The sequence below is a fragment of the Lagenorhynchus albirostris genome, chromosome 9, assembly GCF_949774975.1.
Source record: "Lagenorhynchus albirostris chromosome 9, mLagAlb1.1, whole genome shotgun sequence".
NCBI lineage: Eukaryota > Metazoa > Chordata > Mammalia > Artiodactyla > Delphinidae > Lagenorhynchus > Lagenorhynchus albirostris.
In genome coordinates, this window is record NC_083103.1 from 12374032 (window position 1) to 12388146 (window position 14115).

General features: G+C 45.4%; 1 protein-coding gene across 1 annotated transcript in view; it reads right to left on the reverse strand.

Moving 5' to 3' along the window:
- The window catches only part of PTPRJ (protein tyrosine phosphatase receptor type J), a 169368-nt gene that overhangs the window by 45180 nt on the left and 110073 nt on the right, over positions 1–14115 (reverse strand). The window contains exons 2-6 of the mRNA XM_060160071.1: positions 10623–10641; positions 9234–9467; positions 7101–7283; positions 4025–4261; positions 2135–2362 (exon numbers count right to left, since the gene is read on the reverse strand). Coding sequence (XP_060016054.1) covers positions 2135–2362; positions 4025–4261; positions 7101–7283; positions 9234–9467; positions 10623–10641 — 901 coding nt within the window. The remainder of the gene's footprint in view (positions 1–2134; positions 2363–4024; positions 4262–7100; positions 7284–9233; positions 9468–10622; positions 10642–14115) is intronic.

Below are 14115 nucleotides of genomic sequence, written 5' to 3' on the forward strand. Positions count from 1 at the left end.
GCTCGGCTCCAGAAACACCATCTCCTCCCCCTTACTCTTCAGCTTTGGACGTAATTTCCTATCATGACTAGTCTCAGGCGTCTCAACATCCTCTGATGGTGCCCTTAACTCCATCTCACCTAATTAGTCACTTGAAAAGTGCCTGGTACCATACATGTGTGTGTATCTGTGTGTATGTGTGTGTGTGTGTACACATGAGTATACACACACATATACATACACACACAACATAGAGAGGGTTAAGGCTATAATATAATTATTATGGTAGTATATATTATATAATATTATTATTATTTATTAAGCACTAGGACAGTCAACACCAACCAGACTTTGTGTATATCCACATGACCAAAAGCCAAAAATGCAATCACTATTACTTTAATTCCACTCAAATCACTTTAAAAAGCAGGGAACCCCAGGTCCACACTAATCCACAGGCCGCTTTTAGCAGGATCAGGCAAAAAGGCCCTCCTCTGGATGGCTCTGCCCCGGGGTGTGTGGCTTGGTGAAAGACCCAGAGACTAGATCCCAGCCCCACTCACCTCCCTGTACAAGCATCTTGTATGTAGGACAGCCCGACCACTGTCAATGGCACCCCTGGAGGAGTCCCTTCCCCCCACTCCTCCCCCAGCCAAAAATTGCCCCCAGGTGTCCTATAGCACATCCTCCCAGCCCCTCCAAAAGAGAGAGCAGCTCTCAAAACACACATATACCATCTCTCTAGGAAATGAATCAACCCCTCCAGCATCATCAGAGTCCCTGAGATGTTACCTAGTCCCAGTGCCTCTCCACTTTTGTACCTCAGCGTCCATCATCTGCACTTTCACTCATGACGTTGCCTCAGCTGACACATCCTCCGCTTCCTCTCCATTTATCCAAATCCTATCCTCCCTTCAAAGAAAGTTCAGATCCTCCCTGTAGAAGAGGCCTTCCTTTGGGATTTAATATTAAAATCAGGCTCCAGCCTTCCCATGTCCACAGCACTTAGTGGGCAACTATAGTGCACAGTGACCGTGGGCTGCCTATGCAGCACCCAAGTCCCTCTTCCCCTTGTAGGGAGGAAGTGCCTATCACCCATGTGGAAGCTGGAGGGACAGCGGCTCCCTTCCCCAGCACAGCCATCTAGAAAGCAACAGGACACCCTCTCCACCCTAGGATCCTGTCACCAGCTCCAGCATGGACCAGCCCCCCAGAGTTCCCTGGATGCTCGACTGTTTTCTGTCCTTGGTCCTCCAGCCTCCATCCTTACTCCCTCCATTCTATGGATCTATGACAGCCTTTCAGAACAGATATATTTTGGGGGTTTGTTTGTTTGTTTGTTTTAATTTTTATTGGAGTATATCTGACTTACAAATATGATGGTGGTGTTAGCTTCTACTGTACAGAAAAGAGACTGTCATATATAGAATAGAGATATCGTTGGATAAGATAACCCGCGTCAGTCTGTGTTGCCTGCAAGCAAGCCCCCAACAGCTGCAAGGCTACAGCGTTTGTTCCTGAACCCACAGAGCCTGACCGTGTGCTTTCCCATATATGTTTGCCTTGATTCCCCATCTATACTGCAATTCCCTGAGGGCAGGAACCATTCTTTACCCCCTCATCAGCACCAAACCAAAAAGTCTCTAAAACTGTTCAATTTACAGAGTGGCAGTGCGGACAAATCATAGGTAGAAAGAAGCAACGTGCATGTCAACAAGTATCATAGGAAGGTCAGTATGCCTTCCAAGTTCAGGCCAAAAAAGGAAACTCATTTTCTTCTCTCAAGGGGAAAATACTTAACCAACATGGACAAAATGAATATCAAGTTACAAGAGAAAAACATCATGCCAGTTTGTCTCGTTGGCCAGTATGCAGAGCTATGAAAGAAAGAATGAGGTAGCCCCTGGCATCTGCACACGGTAGCTGTGCGAGGAAATGAGCAGCTACGCTGTAATGAGCTCAAGGAAAGAAGGGTCTTGGCCACAGAGTTAAGAAGAAACTCACTGGATCTGCTCTGTCCAAAACCTCTTCCAGAAAACTCTCTCCCGCAACAAAACTACTTATGAAGCAAGAGATAACTCGGAACCAGAATCACAGAAGACAAACATTGTGCTAGAAAACTCTGGCTGAAGCCACTCTACAAAATTCAACATACTTGTTTTAAACTCTGTGGCGCGGGGCTGTCCTTCGGCACCATTCGCTGCTCGAGGATAAACAGTGGCCTTGTACTGTGTGTCAGACTTTAACCCAAAAAGCAGGACTTCCGTGGTGTCTTGGGGCAGAGAAGGGTCAGAGAACGGGCGTGCAGGTTCAAGTCCGTATTTGTACCCAGGGGCAGTGGGGCTCCCGGGTGACTGCAGAAAGCGGTCTGTGTTGCTGGCATCTGTTTCAAACACAAAAGGCAAAGACATTACCTGCGACAGAAGTGCATCCCTGTCTTCCGTCAGCGCCAGTGCCCTCCCCACCGTAAGACGACACATCAGACAGTACCCACAGCTGGGACTCCACAAACACCTGTTGCCTTCCTCCCCCAGAGATACACATGCTCCTGAAAGGGCCCTGATTTGGGGGTTTGGTGAGGTTTTTTGCCTTTTCTTTTTTTTAATTGGGGTATCGTTGTTTTACAGTGTTGTGTTAGTTTCTGCTGTACTACAAAGTGAAACAGCTATATGTATACATGCATCCCCTCCCTCTTGGGCCTCCCTCCCACCCCCCCTCATCCCACCCATCTATGTCACCACAGAGCACGGAGCTGAGTCCTCTGCGCCAAACAGCAGGTTCCCACTAGCTATCTGTTTTACACATGGTAGTGTATATATGTCAATCCCAATCTCCCAATTCATCCCACCCCCTCTTCCCCTCCACCGTGTCCGCACGTTCGTTCTCTGTGAAAGGGTCCTGATTTGGGGCAGGTATTGCACTTTGCACTTTTAGCCCAGGTAGCACCGCAGATATCTGTGCTTCCCTCTCCAACTCAGCGATTTGCATCTCTTCCCAGCTTCCTTCAAGAAACCATCGTCTCCCACCCAACTCCAAACACGGATTTCCAGGACAACCTCATGATTCACACTTGGCTAAGCAGAGCCCACTCAAGGAATTCTTTCCCTGGTCCAGTCCCCTGCTGAGAGAGGGTGAAACAAGCAGAACCGCTGAAACCAGGGGAAAGCTGGTAAAAAGAAAGAAGCAGGAAAGAGAGACAAGAGTCATCTCCTCTCCTCCTTCAAGGCCTTGCTGCCCCTGGTGGGGAAATATACACGAGCCAAGCAGTTGCTCTTGTAGTCTAAGCTATTTCAAGTCTGATTCTGTCACCTGCCATCAAGAATTCTGACACCTACTCTGTACATCTGTTTCCTTATGTGTAAAATGGGGATTGAGTACTTGTTCTCAATTCACAGGGTTACCCCTGAAAATTCTATGAAGTCTGCAAATGACTACTCCACTGTCAATGCAGAAGAACCTGCTAGATCTGCCTGATAAGCAGCCCTTTTCTCAATGGATGCGGTTAAGTTCCTCCGGCGGGCCTACTTGGGTTAACACATCTGTTGTCTATCCAACCGAAAGTCTGTTTGTTTGTTTGTTTGTTTTTGCGGTACGCGGGCCTCTCACTGTCGTGGCCTCTCCCGTTGCGGAGCACAGGCTCTGGACGCGCAGGCTCAGCGGCCATGGCTCACGGGCCCAGCCGCTCTGTGGCATGTGGGATCTTCCCGGACCGGGGCACGAACCCGCGTCCCCTGCATCGGCAGGCGGACTCTCAGCCACTGCGCCACCAGGGAAACCCCCCCACCGAAAGTTTAAGAAGCTAAAGGGCCCAGCTACTTTCCTGGATGCCAGGCTCCAAAAAGTTTCAACACCCACTGTGCTGACCTGTAAAATAAGAACATTTTCCCCTCCTTCCTCACACACTCGTGGAGGTCAAACTAAAATGTGGAGAAGACCTCTATAAATTCTAAACTCCGTACAAATTATAAGAACAATTTTTCTTAACTATAAGTTACTGAAAGTCAAAACCAGCAAGGCAGATCAGAAGCCCACTTCCGTAACTCACCTAAGCTATTTTCTGTAACCAGAGGGTCACTCTGTGACTTATTTGAAAGATACAGGGTGACCTTTTTTTGAACCCCTGGCTTCAGGTCTGAAATATTGAGTGCTAAGTTTTGAGTCGACTCCTGGCTTCCTTCAAGGAACATCCGGCAGGTGTCAGTGATGTTATCATTCTTCCAGGCAAGAGCCACGTGCGTCACACCCACGAAGACAACACGAAGACCAGAAACTGGATGAGGCTCTATTTTAAAAACACACAGTGGGCACTGATGGAATAAGATACTTGTAGTCACCTTTCATTAAGAATGACTGGGGACATTGATGTTTCAATGTGACCCACTCAAAATACTTCCATTATATCAGAGTCCAGTGCAGCTCCATCATTTCACAGCAGGGAGAAAACTTATCATTATGCAGAAAAAAAAGGAGAAAAGCATAAACCTTAAGGCCATAATTTTTTAGGAGCTGAACTGTTCTCCATGACAGTTAATTCCAACAGTGATCTGATACTCTTTTAAATTGCCCTTTTAAACAGCAGCATTTAATATTTGTCTTAGGTATCAGGAATAAGCATCAAAAAAGTGATCATTTGCTACATCTAAAGGTCTCAATTCCAGATAATACAAATAATATTTCACAGTATCAAGACATTTCAACGAAGACCCTCTTCCCTGTATTCCAACCCCAAGGGAAATTTTCAGAACATTTCCAGTCTCTATTATCCCCCCTCCGTTCTTTCTATCACTTTATTTGACTGGTTGTGACATAAACCAAACCATTTTGGCCAAGATGACATCCACTCCCTTCAATCTTGAGATAAGAACATGGAGATTCAGAACAGCAGGGTGACTTGCTCAAGAATGCACACTACTTGTAGCATCAGGGAAACTAGAGCCCAGGGCTCCAGCTTTAAGCATATATTGATACAAGCACAGGCAGCACTGCAGACAGTTCCACAACCCTGCTTGAGGTGGCTGAACTCAAAGACACTGGCCTGGACGACTGCAAGGCACCATCCAGCTCTGAGGCGAGCTGGTCCATTCTGCAATTCTGTTCTTCACATCAAATGTTTCTGATGCAAAGATTTCTACATCGGGTCACACGTTTCTTTAAAAAAGACACGTGCAGGGGCTTCCCTGGTGGCGCAGTGGTTGAGAGTCCGCCGGCCGATGCAGGGGACACGGGTTCGTGCCCCGGTCCGGGAAGATCCCACATGCCGCGGAGCGGCTGGGCCCGTGAGCCATGGCCGCTGAGCCTGCACGTCCGGAGCCCGTGCTCCGCAACGGGAGAGGCCACAGCAGTGAGAGGCCCGCGTACCGCAAAAAAAAAAAAAAAAAAAAAAAAAACACGCGCAACACAAATAAAGCAGCCATCTCAATGATCTGGGTAACTGTTATGAACACCACTGTACCACAGCGCTCTGGAATCAGGCTGCTGGGTTCCCACTACATGATGGCTCAATAACTCTGGGAGCTCAGAAGAAACTTAACTTCTCAGCATTACCATTTCTTCCACTGTAGCCCTCAGGGTTACTGTGAGGACACCCTGATGTATTAAGGACAGCTAAGCACATGGTATGTGCTCAGTAAACAGTAGCTGATAAACACAGCCTTGACCTTGGGGGCTTTAAGGTGGAGTGAGGATCCTTGGTTCCTGGGCTGCGGGCTTCTGGCCACTGTCCACCTCCCCTTTCCTATAGTCACCAATTCTGTATCACATTGTCCCATCAGCATTTCTAAATTCTGTCTTCTTCTTCCTCCTTAATTCTCTTCTATCTCCTCTCTGCCCTCTCCTTCTTTTCCTCTCTCTCTCACAATACAGCAAATCTTTACTGTGGGTTTCTGTTTTCTCTAAAACTGTGCTGAGAACCTCCAGGAGGTTTTTGAAGGTACCTGTGACACTGCATCCCTGTAGCTCCTCTCTCTTCAGTTCTTTTTACTTACTGGGCATCTGGGCAAGATTTTATTTAAGGAAATAGTTTCCAGGCTTAAAAAAAAAAATGTTGAAAACCACTGGTTTAGCGCTGGCCTGCTCCATGTGCAGAAGGCGCTGTGCCAGGTGGTCACTTCACACCATGGGCTCAGGAGGTCAGCTTTCCACAGCCTTCACCAGCCAATGAGAGCACACCCGACACAGGGTGTGATCAGAAAACCAACACAGGACCTCTTTTTTAAATTGTGTATTCTTCTCAGCTTAAAAAGAGTGTCTCATCTGTTTTTTATATTTTTGGTTCTTTTCAGCTTAAAAAAAAAAAAGCTAAATTTGCAGCTGTAACAGGTGGCTCAGGGTACTGACATCTAAACTAAAGAAAAATCTAAGCTTAATAAGAGTCCCTGGACTCTTATTTCATTTGAAGCACATACTCCTCTATAAAGTATATCAAACTTTCATGCCCAACAGAAGCTCCCAGGAATATAAGTATAGCATCAACTTCCCTGGGGAGATTAAAAGAAGCCTAGTAATTACCAACACCATCAAGACACATTTCTTTTTCTTTTTTTTTCAATTAATTAATTAATTAATTAATGGCTGTGTTGGGTCTTCATTGCTGTGCGCAGGCTTTCTTTAGTTGCAGCAAGCGGGGGCTACTCTTCGTTGCGGTGTGCGAGCTTCAGTAGTTGTGGCGTGCGGGCTCTAGAGCACAGGCTCAGCAGTTGTGGCACACGGGCTTAGTTGCTCCGCGGCATGTGGGAACTTCCCAGACCAGGGCTCAAACCCGTGTCCCCTGCCTTCGCAGGCAGATTCTTAACCACCGCGCCACCGGGGAAGCCCAAGACACATTTCTAACAGGTCTCCGTTCCCAAGTCCTAGCAGAAAAGTAAGTATTAATCAATAATAATGAAAACAATTTTAAACCAAACAGTTGGAAGTAGCTAAAATATCCCAAAACACACAGGACCTTAATACTGAGTGATCCTGTCACCTGAACTCCTGGGCTGGAAACAATACAGAATCTTTTCTCGTCTTCCACAGTTAATGAAAATCAATCTCTTTCCAGCAGGCAACTTGAATGGGCAAGGCTCTAGGATACAGGACAAGAAGGATGGTTCATGATCGTTCCTGGGAGCTACTCATCTTACCTAATGTGGTATCTCCTGAAGTCCCATCACTTCCTGGACTTGAGTATGTGCTGTTACCACCTGTTTGATTTGCAAGACTCATCTGCCCATTTTCCATCGTACTCGTTACTCCAGCTGTGTCGTTTTTCCAGGTTAGGGTCACACTGGTTGGACTGATGGTAACGGCTTCTGTAGGACTGGGTTCTATTTTAATATTGTTTCCCAAAAAAAGGAAAGAAAAAAATTATATTTCGAAAAGAAATGTAAGAGTAGGGACTGCTCTGTATGTCTACTTTCCAGAAGTGAATTTTGCAACCGTAGAATTTCATTTCTCTTTATTTGCCTCCTGGACTTCCCTCCAACAAAATACATTTAGATTCCCATATATACATGTATGCATGTGTGTTAGTGAAACAGAAGGCTGTAAAACAAAGATAAAAATAACAGAGGGTGGCCTTGTTGGCCATGACTTGAACAGGGAGCTAAATCTGTACAGAAGCTGACATAAAAGAGACCTGTGACGCAAAATGAGTCTATCTCCTGATTCTCAGAAAACACTGCTTCTGGAGAGGCATATACAGAGCAGAAGCATATGATAACTTTTTTTCCAGACCCAGATATTAGGAGGAAGCTCCACAGTTCTCTGGCCTAAAGATGGCATAGGACAGAATGGCATAAAGAGAAAAGAGCTGGTCTTGGAATCCAGACCTGGATGTAAGGCACTGCTCTGCCCCTTAGCTGTGTGACCTGGAATTAGTCCCTTAAAACATCGCAGTCTCAGGTTCCTCTGCTGACAGCTCTTAAACACAAAGGATTATTATTAAGGCACCCTGAAATTGTAAACAAAGTCATTGGACTTGGACATTCACAAATCAGGGCTCAGAGTCCAATCCCGCTGGCCACTAGCATGTGATTGTACTCGAAGTCATCTCACTGCTCTGAACCTCACTTCATCATCTGTCAAATTGTAGATGTACAGGATCTTAACACAATGGAAGCCATGATGGTGATTAACAGTAACTAAAACTTCAAAATGGATGCATCCTAATTACAGTCTAGATGGACGAGTAACAACTAGAAACAGAAGTTACCCTTATTGCATAGGCAATAAGGCCCTTCTCAAGGACCCAGGGCCTTATCCCAGAAGAATAAAGGTGGTACAGGTAACACCACTTCAGCATGCATGTGGCCTTCAAATGACAGCATGGAGAGTGTGCCTGACCTGGAACCTGGGAGATGCAAACATTAACCCAATCAAAGAAGAAGGGCAGGAGAGGAAACAAGAGAAAAGAAAAGGGACCAGGCACAGAAGAATCTGGTGGCCCACAATTCAATAAACTTCATGCCAGAAAGCCCCTCAGACTTGAACCTCCTCTTTATAAAGTAACCGGTTCACAGTGTCAGAGTAGCATTTTGGCAGGTCATCATTGTGGTACCATTTGCAATCAGCAGTGATGATGGTGGTGAGGATAATGATAAAACAATAGGCACAGTCACAGCGTGAGGGCAGCAAGAAGCAGCAGCAGTCCTCTTCTGGGTGCTGGCTGGGTCCCAGGCACTGCGCCAGGCGCTGTGCACACATTTTCTCATTTATGCTTCACAATAACTTCCTGAAGAAGGCTATGGCGCCATTTTAAAGAAAGAGAAATACGTCAAGAACGAAATTTTGTTGATTCATACAGGGATTCTGTTTCTACAGGGAAAGATTTTTAAAAAGCAGGGGGTTTTTTGTTTGTTTTTGTGCGTACCACACGGCTTGCAGGACCTTAGTTCCCCAACCAGGGATTGAACCTGCACCCTCAGCAATGAAAGCGTGGAGTCCTAACCACTGGACCACCAGGGAATTCCCTAGAAAAGGAAGTTCTTAACTTTCAATAGTTCAGCAAAGTACATCTTAAAATATCTTTTAAAACTATGTGTGTGTGTATATGTATGTATTTTTGGTAATAAAGAGGAAGAAACTGAGGTCTAAGAGGACCAAGGACTAGCCCCAGGTCATACAGTGAAACACTGACAGACCCAGGAAGTGAACCTGGGACCCTGATTCTCGGTCTGCGCTTTTAACCACTACGCCATCGCAGTACTGCTCAAACGTGAAGACACTGACATTCTCTAAAACCCACAATCCATCCCCAAAAGAAAAGCCTCACTCACGTATCTGCACTTCTTGGCAGCAGGTACTGGAGCCATTTGAAAAGGTGAAAAGATAGTGCATCCCAGGAACCAGCCCTGAAAATGAAGTCTTCCCATCACTGTCTGCTCGGAGAAACTGCTGACTCTGGCCACTCAAATCCGTTATGTTTATCACTGAAAAGTTTCCTGCTGCCTTGATAGATGATTGAATCTCACTGGCTGTAGATGTGAATTCAAGCAGATTGCAGCGGGAGCCTAGAACACAGGAAAGAAGAATGAAACACAAGCTAATAAAATGGCATCTCCCACCGTACACCAGCCATACAACAGACATTTTTATTATAATTTTCAAAACGCATCATAGTTCCCTCATCTCCCTTTCCCCACTTTACAGTATCACCTCTACACACAGATGTTTTCTTCTCTTGCACCAGTGATTCAAGCCTGCACAAGGAACCTTCCAGCTTACTTACCAAACTGATTAACAGGGAAGAAAAAGCAATTGTAGACCTCTTTCTATTGTTTGCACAGGCTTTGCATAATGACTGTTATTAACTGAGCTTTTCTTTATTAGAAGGTTTCAGCACGGTCTGCCCCCTTTGTATGGCACTGTGAGAACATTCTAATTATTTTATCTCTATGGTTCACAGACTTTGAGGTTTTACCAACCAGGAAAAAAAAAACAGTCCTTGAATTTTGAGGACAGACAAAAGCTACCAGTTTTTATTTTTTCAAAAACGTACATTAAAAAATTACCATATACTCTTAATTTTATTTCTTATAGAAATAAATAATTTTATTTCTTAAAGAAGCGAATTATGATCCAAAAAATTGGTAAGGACATAATCCCAGAATAAACAGTGATTTCAACTGAATATATTTAGTTTCATAAAAGACTTCTTATACTGTCCCTATTTTTCTCATTTTACTATAGACCTGGGAGGACCTCAGTGGACCAGCAACTGGGATTCAGCCCTCCACGTGGAAGCAAAGTATCCAGGAGGCTACGTCTGGTTTTCCAAAGGTTATGCAAAGCCTGTACACCATTTTAAAAATCACGTGGTAATGTAGCAACACAAGAAAATAATTATGGGATAACAGTACATGAAATAAATATAAATGATACTGCATTATGAAAACTAAGTGGGTTTTTTTTGATTACCTACAGATGTAGGCTAGAAAAAAAATCACAGAAAAATTATTTTTTTATTTGTCAGGATTGCACAAATAAAAAATTTTTTCTTTCACTTGCTGTTTTCACCCTCACCCCACTTCTAAAGAAAAACTGGAAACTAAGCAAGTTTTAGCAAATTAGCATTTTCTGTGATTTTCACGTTGCTGTTAATGTTGCTGTGTCCATCGGGGGGCAGTAGCGAACAACTAAAGAGTGGAATGGGAAGTGGTACTTACAGTCACCTGTACACACGATCTGTAACAGAAAAAGAAAACGGAAGTCAGTAGATTCATTCAGCCACGGCAAATGCAAATCAGAAATAAAGCAGTTGGGAATTTAATAACTGGGGCGGGGTGTTAAATATATTAGGCAAAGGCCTGTTGGCCAGGGTTAGGATGTAGGGCCACTGAATAGGGGAATTCAGTGTAACCGCGGGTCAACTACAAACAATGGAGACCAGACAACTGTTGGCAGTGTTTTTTCCCACTGAAACATCCAACAAGAGCAACTCCCCAGGTCAGCACTCCTTCCTGTCGCTACATTGTGCACTGAGGCAGAAGAACATCGAAACAAGAGTTGAGATTCTCTGGGTCAGAAAGAAAGGAAAGCAGGACCATCGCCCCATCACCCCTTCCTCAGAGCCACTTCAGGTCGAGAAATGGAGGGTATAAAGCCAGATGCGTGACAGAAGAAATCCACCGGGTTTGAGATTTTCATTGTGCAAAAATTCATCTTCTATCAGTAGGTGGCAGTCATCTTTTTTTTTTAATCACATGGCAATCAGCTTTGAGAAGAATAAATGTTTGAAACAGAGGGACCTTAAAGGTTGTCTAGTTGACCGTATCTCAATCTGCCATCTTTAGATCCCTGGGGATCCTCAAAGATATTTATCACGAGCCATACATTATTTCCCCACACTTTAAAAACCTAAAATATTTCAAGATTGCTCATTCTGTTGTTTAGTTAACACACCTTTTTGGATATTTCAAAGTATGGTCCTCATAAAGTAGAAAATAATCAAAAGGGACTCCAGTGGAAAAAAGCGTCCTCCAACCTCCCATCACACTTAGAATAAAATGCAACCTCTTAACTACAGCCTGTGTGGCCTCTCTGATCTCATAGCCTCTCACACCCTTTACAATGTTCTTGAAGCTGATTCTCCCTTGGACCCTTTACGTATTGATTCCCTTCTCCAAAAACACTCTGCCCCCAGACCTTCCCAGACTGTGGCCTCAGATGCCACCTCTTCACGGAGTCCGTGTCCAACCAACCAATGGAAATTAGCCCCACTCACTGTCCACCACATCACTGGTGAGTTTTCTCCCGGCATTCACCTCAGTTACTGTCAGTCTCCTTCAACTGAAATGTACACTCCACGAGAACAGAAACCGCGTCTATGTCCGTGCCTAGAATATCACACACAGTAGGCACTCAATAAATGCCACGGAAGGAAAGAATGAGCCTCTCATTTTGGAGAGGAGGCAACCCCTAAGGCCCAGAGAAGGGAAAAACTTGTCCAAGGTCCCACAGCAAGGCTAAGGCCAAGGCCAGTCAGGTCCCAGGAGCCTGATTTACCCAGGCCAGTATTCCTTCCGCTTATCCTGAAAATTTGCATTTATCAAATGGAGAAGATAAGAACAACATTAATTTTCATCTCATGAGATAGGTGGACAGAAGGGGGGTGCGGGAGAGGGGTCTGGCCCCTGTCCTGTCTCCCAGTGACCCAGGCACTAGTACTCAAAGGAATCCAGTACTCTTCCTCTCCTCACTCCCTGCAAGCCGGCGGGGGGGGGGGGGGAGACGGGAAGCCCTGTTGATATACTTGCCTACTCACCCCCTCTCTTAAACTTTCCATTCCCACCACTGCACTGTACCCTCAATTCCTCCTCATCTCAGGCCTAAACTTTTCCAGCTCTTCTTCCTCCCTCCAGGCCCTGCCCCTCAATCTATGCTATGCATCAATCCACGTCATCCAGGATGGACCACAAGAGAGGGAGAAAAAGGAGGAGTCAGTTGCTAGTTAAGCAGCACAGGGCAGCAAACTTTTTTTTTGCCCATTAGTTGGAAAACATTAAACTACATAACCTCATGACCCTAGGATGGCATGTCCTGGCCCTTTGCAATGTTATTATCTCTCTGCCTGGGCATCTATATGTTGTGGCCTCACCTGGAATCCATTCAATCATCCAACCATCCAACCAAATGTTGCCTAAGACATGAAAGATCTGGGTCCTGTCCTCAAACTGTTTACAGGAAAGTAAGGGAAATAAGACATGTCTGTAAAAAAGTACTTCAAGGCAGAAAGTACTGACAACTCATTAACAAGCGATTCCCGCACACCTGCATGTGTCAAGCGCTGTGCTAAAGCCCGAGAGCTAAAGAAGACAGGCTCCGAGTCCCAGGAGGCCATGGCAGAGGGAGAGAGGAGGACAGATGGAGGATGCCCTCGGGTAGGTACCACTCACTGAGGGCATACATGAAGGTGAAGAGTGTCTGTGCGTCTCCATCTGTGTCCTTTACAGTCCTAGACTCAGCAAACATTGAGTGGCTGATAGTCACTACACAGGACAACGTGTCAAAGGACTCTGAGTTCTACAGGTGAGAGTTCGAGAATCACGGTCATGGCAAAGAGTCACGTTTCCAAAGATTAAAATCATATGCCCAGAGCACTGACTCTGCCAGGCACTGTCCCAAGTGCTTTCAGATATTAACTCACTTAATCCTCCAAACATTACTAAAAGGGAGGCACAGGTCCCTACTGGGCTGGTGAGCTATAGCACCTGGATCTGAACCCAGGCAGTCTGACTCCAGAGTCTGTGTCCTAAACCACTAGCTACACTACCTTCCAGGGTAAAGCAACTGGCGAGAAATGTACCAGCACTTAGGGAAGGTTTAAAAATTAATTTCAAGCGATATTATCAGTGTGCTTCTTTGACAAATCCAGGTACAGTTTCTCCTGGCAACCCTCCCAAAGAAGGCCCTATGTGCCAGGCATACACACCAGCTGGTATCTTTTCAAGGTTCATCATGAAATCGTAGCCAGAGGGATAACACACTACATCACATGGCTTCATGTCTTTTTGGCCTCACTCCCCCTTCTGTTCCCTCATCGTGACCTCACTAGGCCTTGACTTCCCAAATAAAGCATTAGCAGTTTAATCCTTGCCTTAGGACCCAGGGGACCTAAAGGATGCAGACTAAAACGAAGGACAAGAGCACCTAAGAGAAGTTTGCAAGGGGTCTCTTGGGGAAGAGCTTCCTCACTAATAAAAAGGAATCAGACGGAAGGAAACACCATCCTGCTTCGCTGGACTTCAGCAGATCTACCCATGATGCCTGGAGCCACTGCAGCCACTATGTGACAAGGAGGGAAGAACTCACCCACCTGCTGAGGATGGCTGATGAGGGGAATGAGAGAAAACACCTGGATCCCCGCACTGCCAAGTCAAGCAATCTTAGACTCCTTCTACCTCCAGACTTCTTGCCTGGGGAGATGCAATACCCCTTATTATTTAATTACTCTTGTTTGGGTTGTCTAAGATTTGCAACCAAAAGAACACTACAGCAACCACAAAGCAAGGTGACTCATTTTCACATTTTTATAGATTAAAAAAAAAGTGAAAGGTCAGTGATCTGTCATCAAGGGTTACAGAGCTGGTCAGTGAGAGGTAAAGCCAGGAGGCAAGTCCTGGTCTGCCAGGCCCCCAAACTCTTCCAGTGACCACAGGA